The 17,624-nt window shown below is 24.5% G+C and overlaps 1 protein-coding gene across 2 annotated transcripts; it reads left to right on the top strand.

Moving 5' to 3' along the window:
• The first annotated feature begins 6,003 nt into the window (after positions 1 to 6,003).
• LOC112693750 (TBC1 domain family member 23) lies at positions 6,004 to 16,326 on the top strand. Of its 2 annotated transcripts, none has more exons than XM_025568945.1 (13): positions 6,004 to 6,310; positions 13,030 to 13,109; positions 13,164 to 13,375; positions 13,448 to 13,770; positions 13,873 to 13,997; positions 14,080 to 14,230; positions 14,292 to 14,498; positions 14,567 to 14,783; positions 14,990 to 15,137; positions 15,201 to 15,370; positions 15,438 to 15,543; positions 15,618 to 15,794; positions 16,000 to 16,326. In XM_025568945.1, exons 2-13 carry the CDS (start codon positions 13,084 to 13,086, stop codon positions 16,079 to 16,081), a joined length of 1,944 nt encoding a protein of 647 aa, XP_025424730.1. In that variant the 5' UTR covers positions 6,004 to 6,310; positions 13,030 to 13,083; the 3' UTR covers positions 16,082 to 16,326. The 2 variants fall into 2 exon arrangements, with proteins under 2 accessions (XP_025424730.1, XP_025424731.1); XM_025568946.1 differs by lacking the exon at positions 6,004 to 6,310 and adding an exon at positions 10,340 to 10,358.
• The last annotated feature ends 1,298 nt before the right edge of the window (positions 16,327 to 17,624 follow it).

Raw genomic sequence — 17,624 nt, 5'->3', positions numbered from 1 at the left:
CTGTTCTAATAATTGGTGAAACAATGTATGGAATTCTCCATATTTTTCCCTATCCTTAAAAATGTCATTTGTGTGATACTTTCGATTTTTTAATAATAAATATTTAATAGTAGGACTTGTTTCTAAACACAAAAATGAGAAAACATCGATTTTATAAATTCACTCATTGCAACTAAATGAACAACTGTCGGCCAATTGTATCGGCCGACGTCTGAGAAACTGTGACTATCCTAACGGCTGATAAGATCGGTCGACGTCTGACAAAAATTATCGGCCGACCGACGTCGGTACCATTGTGACCGCAGCCTTAGTCTTTTTTAAGACGAGGCCACATAAACGGTTTTTATTTCCACTAAGAAAATTGATTTCCTGTCAACGTCTCCGCCACATAGCGTTTCACATAAAGGGCCGGTGAGCTGGCCATGATGACCGTTGCTGTGAAGATCGCTCTTAATAAATATATTTCTGAATATCTTACTTACTTCACGTAAAAAAATATGTCTTTTCATTATGTTTATATATATAAAACTCTATCATAAAAATATTTAGAAAAATAATATTGTAAAAGAGCAATTATACCATTTTATGAAATGGAATTTGAGGTAAAGGTAACCAGAAGGCGTAATAGATTTGTATACTAATAACATTTTAGGCACTTACAATGATGATTATAATTAATAATAAATTTGTACTTACCAAAAGATGAAATTTTTTTTCATCATTTCAAATAATTTCTAAATGTATATTTATACTTAATTAATCCAATGTACCAGGGGCGGATTGGCCTATCGGGAAATCGGGAATTTTCCCGATGGGCTGGTCCTTGTTTGGGCTGCTCTATATTATTATATAATCACCAAAAAAAGTTTTATTTTGTAAAATAAATAAAAATTATTAAAAAAATAAATATATATTTAAAGATGCTTTAAGATCAAACTTCAAGTTCAAGTTGGAACTGATTAAGTTAGATAACTTACCGAAAACTATTATAGCTATGATTATAGTAAAGTTATTGTAGATTTTACTAATTTAGAGGTGAAACTAAACAAATTTTGAAATTGATGCAAAATAAAGCATATTTTTTTTATTTTTTTTTTTTTTTTGAGGGAGGAGGGGTAAAATAGTTTAATTTGCAATTCATGGGCCGGTTGGTTTCATATTTCCTGGGCCAAAAATAATTGCCAATCCGCCCCTGCAATGTACCAACTATTTTTATTCTTAAACTGATACTTGTAAATATTAATAATAAGTACGTTTTTATAATAATTTAAGAGTATTTTTATAAATATCTATTTAACATTGTTGACCCCCAAACCAAATCATAGACCCGTCAAGGCATATGCCCTGCTGCGCTTTTCTGACTTAACAGTTTATACTGTAGGTACGACGATAACCAGTGGCGTATTTACGGGGGGGGGGGATGGGGGGGAGGGCCCCCCCCTTGACCTTTTTTTTTTTTCCTAGGTAGCTATAAGTTGTCTCATTTTCTCTAATATTCTTAATATGATATTACTTTCAAGCATGTATGTTTTCTGTTTTCTAAATGTTCTAGTCGTGGTAATTGTACCGCTCTGATAGTCTGATATACTAATCGTCACTAATCGTTTATCGTTGGCGGCATGTACGACTATCAGGCAACAAAAACTATACCTATATTATGGTGTACTGTATTTTGTACGTTTCTGCGAATTATTTTTCATGCAAGAGTGTTTATAATAAACCCGATTAGCAATCGGTAAACAAAACAAAATGACCATGAAGACCGTGGATTAACCATAGGGCGGCCGGGCGGGTTTATTTTTAAAAAATTTGTTACTAGTAGATTTATGGCTAATGTATAGCTAAATATATATATATATATATATTTTATCGTATGATATCGTGATTCGTTAAAAGTAGATATGTACGGTCGTTGGACGTTGACGGATAGCGACGCCGCGTCATTCCGAGTACTGACTTACTGCCGAATTGACTATTGTTCGACTTTATTTTTTGCGTCTTGTAAGTTGTAACTGTGAAGTTTTAAGACAATATGAGTAATACTCAAAAACAAAAAAAAAACTTTATTTTCTTATTTTAGTACAAATAAAAAAATTTGTTTGGAAAATGATGAGGTAATTATAAAGATTAATTCTTATTTTGCCTTGATCCACACTAACCTCAATAGGTAACAAGTTAGGGGATTTTAAAAAATGTGTATTATGTACGAATTTATGGGTGTTAGGATGTATTATTATATATTTCATCCCCCCCTAGCAAAATTCCTAAATACGCCACTGACGATAACTGACAACAGTGAAAAGAATAATTTTCGTGTCATCGCTATTCTACGACAATCGTTGGTTCGCGTCAATATGCATTTTACCGTTTGATACATTCTGCTTATCAGTACAGTGATTAATTTATAGGAAACTGTCTACAGAGGTTTATTTAGGAATATTTCGTGGAGGGGTTCAGCTAATTTTCCAAAAATAATTAAGTGGAGTAGCAAGGCCCCCACACCATCCAGCATTAAACTTAAATATATTTCCATAAAAACAATAAAATATGCCCTAATGCATATAAAGTTAAATTTGTCATAAAATACAAAAAAAATTAAAATTAAAATAATTATTAATTATTAAATCAGTATTAATCAGTATCACTTGAAAGACATTTTCTGTTTACGAACCTGCATGTTAGGACATTAGAGAAAAATATACATTTTCAACAAAATCCCTGCCCTACTAATTACCAATTATCTGTATATAATATTGCTTGTTCTGTCAGAAATATTAATCATTAATAATAATTATAATAAACAATAATTTATAGACTATTTTCCAAGATTCATAAATTACATCCAGCTCAACAAGCTGCTGTCAACAATAGCTCACAAAATATTCTGCTAAAAACGCTAGAGTATAGGAAAGTAAAAAAACAATTTTTGATGAACTTAATTCCATCAGGCATTTTTGAATAAAACTTTTAAAAATATTACACAGTATAATATGGTTCTTGTACACTATATTTTTGAAGTATATTAGACAGAGATGTAATTTTGCCCACTATTTTTGATTTTGACCTGCACCTTGTCCAAAAGTGGACAAAATGGACAAAATTTATAAAATAGATAAAATGGACAAAACCTTGTAACTTGTAATATTATAACTCAATACAGTGATGGTTTTACGAGGGGGCGATAGGTGGACCACCCCCTTGAGCCGTGTAAAAATTAAAAATATGAATGAATAAATCGTTTACTAAAAATCGTTTTGACGATAATTTTACTGTTTATAAAAAAGTTTGCTGTATAATTTTTTTATTGATATTTGTATGTTATGCCATTATGGTATAAAGTTTATAGAACTTAAAATTACTTCTTATGTATTAAGCAATAGGAAAAAATAAATGGGATATGTATGCAAATTGTAAGTACATGCAAAATATTTTCACCCCTCCTCCCTTCTTGTGGCTTCTCAAAAACCACCACTGACAAAATATAAAGCTTCACAAAATTACAACGGGGTTTGACTGATTTTGACCGGTTCAAATAAAATAAATGTAATATTGATACTAAATTGTATCCTTTTTCTATGTATTTATTCATCAAAGGTAGGCAAGTTAATGAAAATAATTAACTCGAGTTAAGAGAATACAAGATCAATAAATTAAAAGTTAACAGTTAATAATTCATAAATTTAACTTGATAAGTTAAAACTGAATAAGGAAAAAATATTAACTTAACTCAGTTTAAAAAAGTTATATATAATAAAGTTAGTTAAATTTAATTATAATAACAATTTTATTGAATTTTTTAATCATAATATACAGCAGTGACGCCGAAGTGTTAGAAAAATACTATGACATTGTACATCAAGGGGCCATTCAATACCGTATTTATCTTTATAGTTGACATTTTTTATACCTATTTAACATTCTGTATCCACGGCCAGAACCCAATACCCAAAAGTGAGCCTCCAACCTGCAAAATCTAATATGACATCTAATATACAGTATATGCGACCATTTTACTTTACATGATTATTTAATTTTTATATTAATATTTATAAACGAAAAATTTTTAACTTGATATATCATTTTTAAATGAACTGTGAAAAGCTAAGTTATTTCAACTGCCAATTAAACTAGTTAAGTTAAAAATTAAAAAAAAAAATAACTTTTTAACTTAACTTTAATTTTTTAACTAGTTAATGCCCTCCTTTGGTACTAATGTTACCATTATACAATATCATTATATAACCAAATGTCATTAGTAAGGAACGGATTTATATGTAAATACATATTTTTATTAAAACGAGATATTTAAAATTTGATAAGAAATGTTCATGATTTAAATCATTCCTATTAATATGATGCTATTTTTATTTTACATATTTTTACATATTTCACTAATTTGTAAATATTTTTAAACATATTTTATTATTTCATCATTCATACGTCTTCTTCGTACAAAAATACAAAAAATTATTTCAAATTTAGATCCAGAACTTTTATCGCTATTAGAAAAGCTCAAAATATTATGCAAAATGAAACATTGAAAACAAATTTAATTTTCATCTTAGTGAATTTTAGTTTTATTGCACATACAATTACAAAATTAGAAACAAAAATATGTCCTTGAATGAAAGTATGCAAATTGTCGAATCAACGATTGCAAAATGAAAACTCGTAAACGGACCAATAGGAGAAGTAGTAAAAAAGAAAATTCATGTTTTTACAGAAAAAATTTCAGGCCATATTGATTTTAAATCAATTAATGACATAATTAGTGGCAGACACCCTTCTAAAAATTTGGAATTATCGCCTTCTAATATTATGCCCTTCAAATATGCTTAAATCAACCGATGTAGGTTGATGTGGAACGATCATTTAGCCGTTTTAAAAATATTTTCAGATTTAATAGGCGACATTTAATATTTGATAATTTAAAATATATTGTAATAATTCAATGCAACAAATCATTTTGGTAATTTAATAATTATAATTTTTTTTTTTTTTTAAATTTTTTTCCTACATATTTGGATGGTTTTAGTACATATTTTATAAATTATACTTACATACATATGTACATATTTATGTATTTTTATTACATATAAATCCGTTCCCTAGTCATTAGTGACTAGTTGTCAGTTGATACAAGCAGAGCTACACTTAACAGTAATGTGCCAACTGTAAACAGAGTATCTATTGGATAAGTTTGATCAATTTATAATATTATTCAGTATTTTTTATTAATTAAGTCTTAATTATTGCAGTAAGTTTTAACATTATATTATAATCGTTAGCGCTACATGCCATAATGACCCTTGGCTTCCAAAACAGTTCTTCACTCATTCCGATCTTTAGCAATACTTTTCCAGTTCTATTTGTTGTAGATCCTTCTTTACTTCGTCTATCCATCTACTCCTCGGTCGTTTTTGTCTTCTGGTCCCTTCTATTATTGCCAACATTGCGAGTTTGGATATATATTTTTAACATTAAAATATAATTTGTTAGTTAAAAACTAGTTTTTATATTTTTTTATTTTATTTATTTTATTTGTTAGTAAGTCAAGTTAGACACTTAAAATTGTTATACTTGTAGAATTTAAAAGTAAGGTGAAAAGTCTTACAAAATAATAATAGATTAAAAACTAATTAAAGTTATGGGGGCTGTAGCTCCCCAAAAATTATTTTGTATATTAGATTATATATTATTAAACTTATTGTTTTGTCGCATTACTATGATAAATTATTATACATTTTTCAAATTTTATTATTATGTTTGATACACATTAATAGTTCAATATGATAGTATATGATGACGTGTATATTTTTGTAGCAATCGCTACAATTATTTCGTTGAAAAATTTTAGATTAATGGATACTAGCGTATTCTACTGGTATGAGCGTCAGTGCATACCAATGGTTGTAATCACAGTAAATTATAAAATTTAATGCAAGCCACAAGATATACATATTATTTTATTTTAGTGATTTCAGGCAACAATTTTCACCAGCCTACGAACGAATACTATCATCTATAAAGTTTAACACGTAATTATACAATATTGTTGTGGAATTTAACTGTTTAATATCCACTGCACTACTGCAGTAGTACAATTACGCTCGTTGCTTTGTGTGTACGTACGCTTATGTATATTGGTATACTGGGTTCGTACTTACACATTACGGACGTGTCATTGGTTTTTTTTTGTTTTTTTATCATTACATCCAAACATTCAATGGATATTATGCACAGAAGATGAGAAAATGTTCGTTGTTCATTTTAAAATACAGATAGGAAAATCGAGTAACTTTCCACGGAGGTAAGCGGCAAGAACGTGACTGTAATATAATAATATAAGTACAATACCACGTAGATTATTTCCTAGTTTATATTAAAGATAGAAATAAAAAATGGAAGTATAACTTTTTGGAAATCGATTGATAATCTTTAAAGTTTTAGTCAATACAACAAATATTTTTCTGATGGCTCACGCATAAATATTGTTTTCTTTGATAAATTATTTTGTGACTTAGAGATACCAACTGTTTGAGTACTTATTTCGTATATTCATTATAATGAATATCTTAATAATTGGATTGGTATGATTTCATTAATGAAAAACATGCTATTTTAGTTCCATAAGCCCTTCAGTTTTTACACTTAGAAAAATCAATACTAATTCAGAATAACCAAAACTTTGACAGTTTTTTTTTGCTTGTGTCCTCAAATTTTACTATTTCTTAAATGTATGTAATTTATGATTGTACCCTTGAAGATTCAACTATAACATTATCCTCTAAATAATGATAAAAATACTTAAGCACTGTTTACTGTTTATTGTTTATATTATTTTTAAGAATATATTTCATTGATCTAAACATTAAAATTCTGTTTTAATAATTCAATAATTACAAAAGAAGAATAAGAATTAGATTGTTTACATTAATATAGAATATCATAACCAATATATCCTTTGTAGAACCCTATCCAATTAAATAGTTTTTTAAACTAGTTATATCATATTCAAATTTAGTTTTTTTAATTTTTATTTGTAAGTAGTTGTAAAAACGTAATGCAATCAAATATTAATTATATCAAAATGTAAAAAAGTAACAAGTTAAAATAAAATACAAATATCTGTCAAAACTGACTTAGTTTAGATTTAAGCACATTGTATTCAATAAATCTAAACATTGTAAGCCGGAAAGTATTTTTAAAATACACCAATTACAGCTAGTGATTATGGAAGGCTAAAAGGATGTAGGATTTAGACTTTTGTAAATTATTTTATTTATTTTTTAACTCAGTATCGTGTCAACAAAATTTTGGCCGTGGATCTGGAAGATAGATATTTTGTGCCACCTGTAAACATTGCAGATATATTTATATGTATTTGAAGTTAATCAAATATATTTTTAATGTGACATTTTATTAAAATATGAGACGTTAAAGTTTATAAGATATAGGAAAAATAAAATACGAGTATTATGACCATCTAAGATAATTACCTATATATAGTTATAAAGGTATAAAATATAATATAAAATATTTAATTTAGTGGGAAAGTAGATTTATTTATACCTGATGTAATTAGAAATCTGATAATACGTTAACTATGTTACCTAAAAAATAATTATTAAAATATAATAATAATTTATAAATATTAATATTTTTTGGAATTCCATTTTATTATACCATAATAACGTAAAATATTATAGAAGAACAGGGATTAGAAACTACTTACAACAATTCGCCGGTTGTATATTGTTTACATTAGTGACTCATATTGTTTTATTCTATGGTTTTATGATTATTATTTTTTTTTACATAAGTATTACCATTGGATATAGAATTGATTTTATAATCAATGTATATAGAATTGATTTTATAATCAATGTTATCACAATGATGATAACAAATCATAACAGAAAACAATCCAATAAAATTAAATAATACCTAATAAAACTACAGATATTTTTTTTATGTACGAGTTATGCAGTTGGTATGTAAACTAATGAGTAGAGATCGGATTTTAAAGTAAATTCTTCTTTTTTATAAATAAGATAGATCTCTAATTTTTAATTATAAATTCGTTTCACGTCTTTCTGTTTCCAAATAATCAAATTTATTTTGGCTTTTTTTGTGTAAACGTTTTTTTTTTCTCGGTTATTTTTTTTCAGTTATTACTGCTGTGGAATTTTTATATGTTTATTATACTAAATTAATAAAAAAAAATTATATTTAATTATTAAGTAATTTGAATATCTGGATTACTGACTGAATGGTTGTATTGTATTATTATTGTTTTCGGCTTCTTTGTTAGATTTATTAAACGTATAAATGTTCGATCTGCAGACAAGTTAGATCATTGACAAAATGTATAAATATTACCTTAGATGCAGAAAAGAAGTTAAATATACTAATGAAGATATTTCAACTGCAATTTCGGTTAAACTAAATTGTGTTCTTTTGAAAAACAAAGGCTGGAAACAATTAAAAAACATTAATAATATATTGGTGGCGTTTAATCAAATAAATTAATTATCAAAGGTTAGATTTAAACGAAACCTCTTGCGTGAAGTGTGTACCGATAACTTCAGTGGATGTAAAGCATTCGTTTTCTATGTATAAAAACATTCTTTCAGATAATAGAGACAGTTTCACTTCTGCAAATCTTACAAAATAGTAGTTAATTATTTTTTTAATTTAATTAATTTTTTTTATTTAGTTTCATACCTAATTCGTTTTAGTTTTTGGGCATGCTTTTTTAAAAATAAATATGCTTAATCTTTGCTTTTTTAAGACAATTTTGTTATTTATTATGCTTTAAAATCCGAGCCCTATTATAATACAAATATTAAATTATTTAACTCAAATTATTGAAATCAATTTAATTTTTAAATTATACTTAAAGACTTAAATTATTTTTATAATTAAAACATTTATAAGTATAAATTATATAATTATACTATTATATTTCCAAAATTATTTAAATCAAAAATAATATTTTATAAAGATCGATTGTCGTGACCTATTTTTTATGGTCTCTTAAATTTCATTAAAGCGATTTCTACTATAAATAAAATCAATAACATATCTATAATTTTCCAAACATTTAACACGTAATAGTAAATCTAAAAACAAATATGAAAAAATCAAAAATTTGTAATTTTATAATTGGTGACATCAATTTTTAATTTTAGATTATAAAAGTAAACAATGATTACAACAATATTATTGAGTAGTATAATAATATAAGATTTTCAAAATTGCAATAAATTGACGCAGAAAATTATATAATGTCTATGTTATTAAAATACGTATTTAAAAACTATATAGCTATTCATGGAAATACGATTGGTGAAAGCGTACCTGCATATCAACAATGACATATTTAAGTGGGGCGTTAGTGGGTCAGCTAATCTGTATAGTATTCGTCAAAAATAATCATAAGTATTTCCTTGATGATTTTTTCATGTCGGATACTTTTGGAATATTTAAAGGGTAAATTAAGATTTTATAAAAAATTAGAAAAAATATAAAATTAAACTTAAAACATCACATGATTAATGAATATTGTATCTTATTATCGAAAAAATAAAAGTTCCAAGCTAAAATGTTAACACTTTATTAAAATGGTGAATACATTTTTTTTCGTTAAATGTATTGGTCTTCGTATAATTTTAAAACAAATGTAATTTAACTGTGAATACTATTTTATTTTATTGTACCTATAACATAATTTCTTAAAATCAAATTTACGTGTAATAAAAGCGAAAACATTATTTTAATTTTTAGTAAAATACTCTTATTCCGTGATCTTTAAATAAAATAATTTGTGTTGTAAATTGTAAATAAAATGTTTGAAACCAATAATATTAAATCATAAGTCAATTCTGTTCAATTTTTTATTAGAAATATTAAGTAGGTTATTTCAAGCACAAAAATTATATTTCAGTATTAAATTTTATCAAATATGCCAATTATAATTTCACTTATTGTTTAGATTTAATATAATTCCAAATAAAGAAAAAAAATTGTATTTGTCTAAAGATTTGTCATACAATTAATTTTTAGTTGAGGTGGCATGTACGAGTTTGTATGCGAGATCCCCACTGCTTATATTTAATTATCATTTCAATTTTTTGTGCAATAAATCCATATAGGTAATATGTGGCTTTTAGATTTTTTTTTTTTTTTTTTGTAATAAAAATCGATTATTCGAAATAAAATAAAATAAATTTATTTTTACTCGTGTGTATGTGTGAATACAAATCATACTCTTCGTTGTGAATATTTATAATAAAAACATATTTATTTTAATTTCAAAGCACCCAAGCAGTAATTTAGAAAAAAATAACACTGAGGTAAGTGTATATAATGTAAAAAAATAAGTAATAACACGATTACTACAATAAATATTATCTATAATTTATAACCATTATTTATTTGTTATTAAGTTAGGTACTAAAATAAATAATAATATTAATATATTTTTTAGCAAAAAATAAATTTCATATTTATTTTACATTTTTCATCCTTAAATATTCAGTTAAATAACTAATACCAATATTATTCTTTTAATACAGAAATATATTTGTTAGATTTTACAATTATTACCTCACTGTAATCTATATAAATATCATTTACGTCTTAGAATGATCGATATTAAAATTAATTTGTGTTTGAAAAATGATTTATTAAAACAAACACACTATTTTCCATATTAGCTACCTATGTAACTTTGTATTTAATGTATACAGTGTTTTTCTATAAATTAGTATTCGAAAAAATAAAACTTACCAATTTTAAAGATTATTTATTTACTATTTATACATGAAAATTGTAAATTTTTGAGTTTTAGATAATATTCTACAAATGTGTGTTAGTGTTACACGTATAGCAAAATATAGTTTATAATTAGTTTATATTTTAAAAATAAACCAACGTTTATACTTGTAGTTAATAACCAATAGAGTATTAATTAGATTCAATATATTGACTGATTAGTAAATTATTACATATATGTCACAGTAGCCAGTAGTTAATAGTAGTATTTCAATTATAATTCCAATAACACGTACTAAAAATGAATACGAATAATGTAGATTTCGTATTGTTTATAAACTGGATATAGTTGAAGAGACTAACTTTCTCTAAAGAGAACGGATACGACTTAAATATATGAACGTCACCAATTGACTAAATATAATTATGCATATAGTGTAAAGTGTATATATTAATATAAAATATTATATGTTACAATTTATGACACTACCCTCTTAAGAAAAAAGTTGTAAATTACTTTAAAAATATTTTTATTTTTTTTATTTATTTCAGAATATTTGTTATCCCAAGGTTCATTAATGAGTTTTATTAGATTCTATAGAAAACTAAATTTTATTGAGTTATTTGTAGATTAAATAACAAAATAATTCAGAAAAAATAATTTTTCTTGAAATTATTACACTGTTACGACTTGATGCCTTAATAGGACAGGTGTAAATTATTAATTTTAAAATTTTTTTTCGGAAATATAGAATTCGTAATAGTTTTATAAATGAAACAAGATAACTAATAATGTATAGAGTAAATATAAAAAAGTAATTCTTAAGAAAAACGTGACTTTTTGACTTTTTAAATTTAGGTTGTAGTTAAATATATTTGTACATATACGAGTATATTTATTGAACGTTTTATGCAATATTATACATTTTTAAATTTATAAAGAATATATTAAAGATTACTTAAGTAAAATTATAACTCAATTTATTAACAATATTTGTAATATTTTTATACTCTATTATAAGTTTAGTATAAATAAAAGTGCTGTTGATATTTGGTATTTAAGTGGATAAATTTAGAATAAAAAGTATTAAACTCGACCTTATACTTGATATAGATATAGATATAGTACAAAATATGTTTAATAATATATGAATATTAGTATAATTATATTATAAATTACCTAAAAGAAATAAAAAAAAAATTATTTAGAATTTATGTTAATAGAAAGTTACGATAATGAATTAAAGGTGTGACTTTTTTAGGAGTAAAAAAATTCACTTTAAATTTAGTTTTAGTAAATGCATTTTTTATACGTATATTTATATTAAATAATCGAGTATCAATGATCATTTCAAACATAAATGTACATAACCACAAAACTTCATAATAGATGTCTATCATATTAAATATTATAAACAATTGGTAACTATAAAATTTGATTGGGAAATATGCATTTTAAGTACCCATTTATATTTTATTATCACAATTTAATACATCTCAACAAGTATTGTTAGTTGCTATAATCATTATTAAATATTTAAATATCAGTGGGAAGGTGGTATCTAACAATTGATAATAAAAGTTTATAAATATTATCCAAGTAAGTTTAAGTAATATTTATTCTGCAGTGTTTGAATAATAGAAACATTAATGCTCTTATTTTGTCACAGATTACGTATAATGTCAAAGTTAAAAGTTATAAATAATTTAATTTGTCATAATTGATGGCCGTTTTTCAATTTTGTTTTTATACAATTCCACCCACCACCGTTTCGCAGTCAATCTTCTTTGACAGTGTACTCGGACGTACTATAACAATTCTATAAGAAATAATTTCGCTCGATTATAATTATTAAAATTGTGCCACACGACCGACCTTCGGTTCGATTCAAGTCATCCAAATAATCCTATTTCTACATTAATGCCAACCTATAATCGGACGAAGGCTGATAAAAAACCTTATCATTTGTCATAACAAATATTAATAAATAAATATTAGATAACATTATTTTAATAACTGTAATAAAAAATAACACTATATTTCACAAAAAAATCTAGTTGTCTTCTAATAATTTATTTACTCAAACGTTCTTAGATAACGCCTAAATTAATGATGTAATTTGGTTTTATGACTATGCTTAATATTAAGTGTTTAATTTATATGTAGTCGATAACAAAGTTATTAAATACTCTATGTTTTTTTGTGTAAAATAATTGTTAGTTTAATGTTTTTTTTTTTTTGTGTATTAGCTTATAAAAAAAATTTGTAAGTTGAAAGCTCTAAACTGTGGTTTGCAATTTAAAATGTTGGAAGAAGATGATGAATGCTGGTAAGTATGCAAAAATACCGGTTTGTATCAATACTGATGATGAATCTTGTGTAGGATGAAAGACTTAGAAAAAGCACTGTGTGAGAAGGACATATCTCCACAAAGTGAAGATTCTGAACGTTTTACTGTTATTGCGAATGAATGTAGGGGTCAAGTATGGCGTCAGTTATTAACTCGTGATGACGATACAATTACAACTTTGTTGGATGAGAGACCAATTATAAAAAATATTGAACAGTTAGAGGTTGACTGTCAAATGCTGATTGGTCAGTACAAAGTCAATTTAAGTATTAAATAAGTACTTATATATATATATATATATATATTGATATGTTTAGCTTCATTAGAGATAGAAGATGAAGAAGAAAAATTAAATTGTCTGTCAGATACTGAAGCTATATTGGTTACAATGTGTAAAATATATAACACAGATATATATGATTCAAATAAGAGATGGTCATCAATAATTCGTCCAATTGTTTCATTAAAATTACCTCGGATCGATACATATACAATGTTTCGTGCTATTGATGAAGAGTACATAGCTAAACATCAAGACTGTTATCATTTACTACGAATATTGTTATTATATCATGATCCAGAATTGTGTAATTTACTAGATTCTTTAAAAATAGGCCCAGAACATTATAGTGAATCATGGGTATCTATTATTAATAATTATTATTCATTATAAGTTATTTCTATTAAAAAGCAATAGATCATAATAACTATTTACTTATAATCTTATTGATTTTATTTTTAGATACAAACTTTATTTGCAGAAACATGTTCTTTAGAAGTAATACTAACTATTTGGGATTTTTACTTAGCAAAAAAAGATAGATTTTTTATATTTTTTTTGGCTTTAGTGTTCATTATCAACGCCAGGTACATAGTTTTACTATAGATATTGAAAGTATAGTATGTATAAGTATGCATTTAAAGTGACAACATAGAATTGGTTTTTTAGGGATCATGTGTTTTCTTTAAAACATCAGCCTAAAATTCAATTAATTGAAATACTTGGGAATTTACCAGCACAATTAGCTATAGATGATATAAATGATTTTTGGTCTTTAGCAGAATATTATGATAAGAAAACTCCTTCATCTTTTAAAAAGGTAAATTAATAAGGGTTTTTAAAAGCTATGCTATTGATTTTATTCCTGTGATGATTTTTAGGATGTTGCTGGATATATTTTTGATCACCAATTACCAGATAAAGGAATTTCGCAAATGTTATGCCTTCCTATCAGTGTGGAAGAACTGATATCTCATACAAATAGAACAGTTACTAATAGCTTGAAGTTTTTTGTGATGGATTGTAGACCAGCAGAACAATATAATTTTGGACACTTACCAATAGCTTTTCCTTTAGACAGTACTTTAGTATGTACCTTTTTATAGTTGTATTAAAATTTGTTTATGAAAATAAAAGATGTATTTTATTTTTCAAGCTTTTGGAAGATCCTGTTTCTTTTTGGACTGCTGTTGAAGGTCTATTATCATGTCAAAAACAAAGCTTTGCTGAAGGTCGATCAGGTGGAGGAGAACATTGGTGTTTCTCTGGTTGTGGAAGTGGTTTAGATGCTAATCAAAATACTCACATGGTTGTTTCTGCTTTTCTTCAAAAACACTCTCTTTATGTTTCTATGTTGATTGGTGGTTATCAAGGTTTGTAGGTTTCTTCATATTGAAATAAAAAACTTTATCGAAAAAAAATAAAAAAAATATAGTAAATTATATATACTAAAAAATGCATGAAAATTCGAATCAATAAATTAAAAATGAACTAAGAATAAATAAGATTATAAATACTCTATTTTAAACATATTAAAAATTTGTTGTCTTATTGTATTTCATAATTTTCACTTTATTAGCACTTCATGAATATTTTGAAAAAAACAATATTGATGGCTTGAGTGATCATGATCGAAATAAATGTTCCCAATGTTTACGTATTCCACAACAAAGTAAAGAGCGGTTGACTCAGACGAATTCAACTAATGAATTATTTTCTAAACTTGGGTATAAATTATCTTTCATTATTTAAGATTCTTTGTACAATTAATTAATATAAAATATTTATAGAGTGGCCATGAGATCAAAATCATTTGAAGTTAAAGGAAAATTAATGGATTTTTTGTCAAGTAATAACAATAGCACAAAAAATGAAAAAAAAAGTGGTAGTAGCAAGAGATATAGAAATATAGCACCTGTTTTTGCAATTGATGAGGATGATAATAATCAAGATTCAGAAGGTATTTTCATATTTAATAAATATATTTATAAATTATTTACAAATTGTATGAAAATAATTTGAAATAGATGAAGCAGCTCAATGTAATAGTATATCAATATTACTAAATAAATCTTATGTAATTTCATCGTTTGACTGTCAACACATAAGAAATGATGGAACATTAATTCCAGGGTAATATATCTTTTATTAACTTAATTGTTGTACAATGTTCTATTTTAAAATTTTTTGTGACTTTTTATAATTAGAAAATTAGTGTTGACAAAAAACAATTTAATCATAGTTGAAGTTGATTCAAAAGATTCTAATAAAATTAGTTCTTTGATAAATCATTCACTTGGAACAATTTTGAATATTAAATGCCGCAAAAAACGACCAGATTTAATTATTTTTGAATATTCTGGAAAAGACAGAGATATTGACAGGTTATTTATAGAATTATGTACTTTGATTTCTATATAATATGGTATAAATGAATGTAATATGTTTAGCTTTAGTTAACTGAAGTTTGTAATTTATTTCTTTTACTTGCAAAATCAATATATATTTTAGTTATTATATTCATTTAAAACCATATTCTTTATAATTTATAAAATAATTTAATTTTTTTTGTCATTTGATAAAATTTAGATTCATAATTCCTCAATCACAATCAGCTACTAATATAGTAACAAAGCAAATCTTGGATTTTATTGAACGAAATGAAAGCTGATAAAAGTTGTGAATCAAATAAAAAAAAAATTTATATTATATTAAAATAAAAATAAGTTTTTAATATTTTGTTAAAATAATTTATTATTTAGGGAAAATAAATTAAAAATTGCTCATTCATTTTAATGAAATGCATTACTATGCTAAATGAAATAAATCCATCCATGTAAAAAAAAAAAAATTATTGTGTATACTTAAAATTTTATTAACCTTAATTAATGTTAGAAGAGTTAAAATGTAAAACATTTTTTCAAATATTTATGTATTGAATGACCAACTTAGAATATTATTATTATTTATTTTATCGTATTGCCATATGTATAAAATGCATAATTTTTCACTGTTCAACATTTATTTAATACTATTAATTATTTAGTTAATTTTTGTTGATTTTAAATTAAAAGACATTTTAAAGTTGTTAAATTGTTTGTTTATTTAATTGTTTTGATTGTTAAAAAAAATCTGAAAAATTCATTTAGTTAAGTTTATTATTATATAGATTGAAAATTTATATGCCTTAAATTTTTCATATTCCACTAATCTATTAGAAATAACTAATTTGAAGTGCAAGTTTAAATACTTATTATTTTCTGTATTCTGCTACTGTCTTTATTGTTAGTTAAATTAATTTTGTAAGGAAATATAATATTTGTTCATGACTTGATGATTAATGATAAAATTATTTTAAAACTTTCAATATTTCCTTTGACTAAAAATTTGTTTTTCTTTATACTTTGTGGATAATTTTTTAAAAATTTTTATCTTTAGTTTCTAATATTTAAAAATTAGAACTTGTAAGTGATTTTTTAAATAAATTTCATATATTACCTATATTAGTTAACTATTTGTGTTATTTTCTTTTTTAATATGATAATAATTTATCATTAATTGTTATTCCATTCAGTGAAGTAAGTATTAAATAACAATAATATAAAACACATATGTATATTAATACTTAAAATTTTAATTACAAAATTATTTAACATAATATAGAATAATATTCTTAAATAAATATTTGAGGTAATAAATTAAATATTTTTTTAATAATAAATAAATATAATATTCTTAAAATCTAGATTTTTTATTAAATATAATAATCAATAATTGTATCATTAGCTTCTTGGTAAATGGTAATCATTATAATTCGTAGATTTGATATAGGTTTGATTAATTTACATCAAAGATATACAAATATTATTTATATCTTATAAAATGAAAAAAATATATAATTTTGAGCTTTGATCCTGCTGTGGTATTCGTATTAATAAAGGTAAGAAAAAATTTAGGAAATCTTTTGTTATTTATAGTAGTATTCCAGGACCCAGTTAAAAAGATATAGAATGGGCTGAAATGTACACACAGACATATATATAAGAAAGGTTAGGGGATCCCTTTCAAAATTGTAAGAAAATGTATATTTATATTTTTATATCCATACTTAAGAATTAATAGTTTTGGTCCACGAAAAAAAATAAATTAAAAAAAAAAATAGTTTAAATATTATAAAATTAATTATTATTTGATAATAATTGATGTTATTGTAG

This window comes from Sipha flava, unplaced genomic scaffold (assembly GCF_003268045.1).
Source record: "Sipha flava isolate LNK unplaced genomic scaffold, YSA_version1 93_pilon_pilon, whole genome shotgun sequence".
Lineage (NCBI taxonomy): Eukaryota > Metazoa > Arthropoda > Insecta > Hemiptera > Aphididae > Sipha > Sipha flava.
Note: the sequence above shows the minus strand (reverse complement) of the source record. Positions and strands in the feature narration are given on the sequence as shown.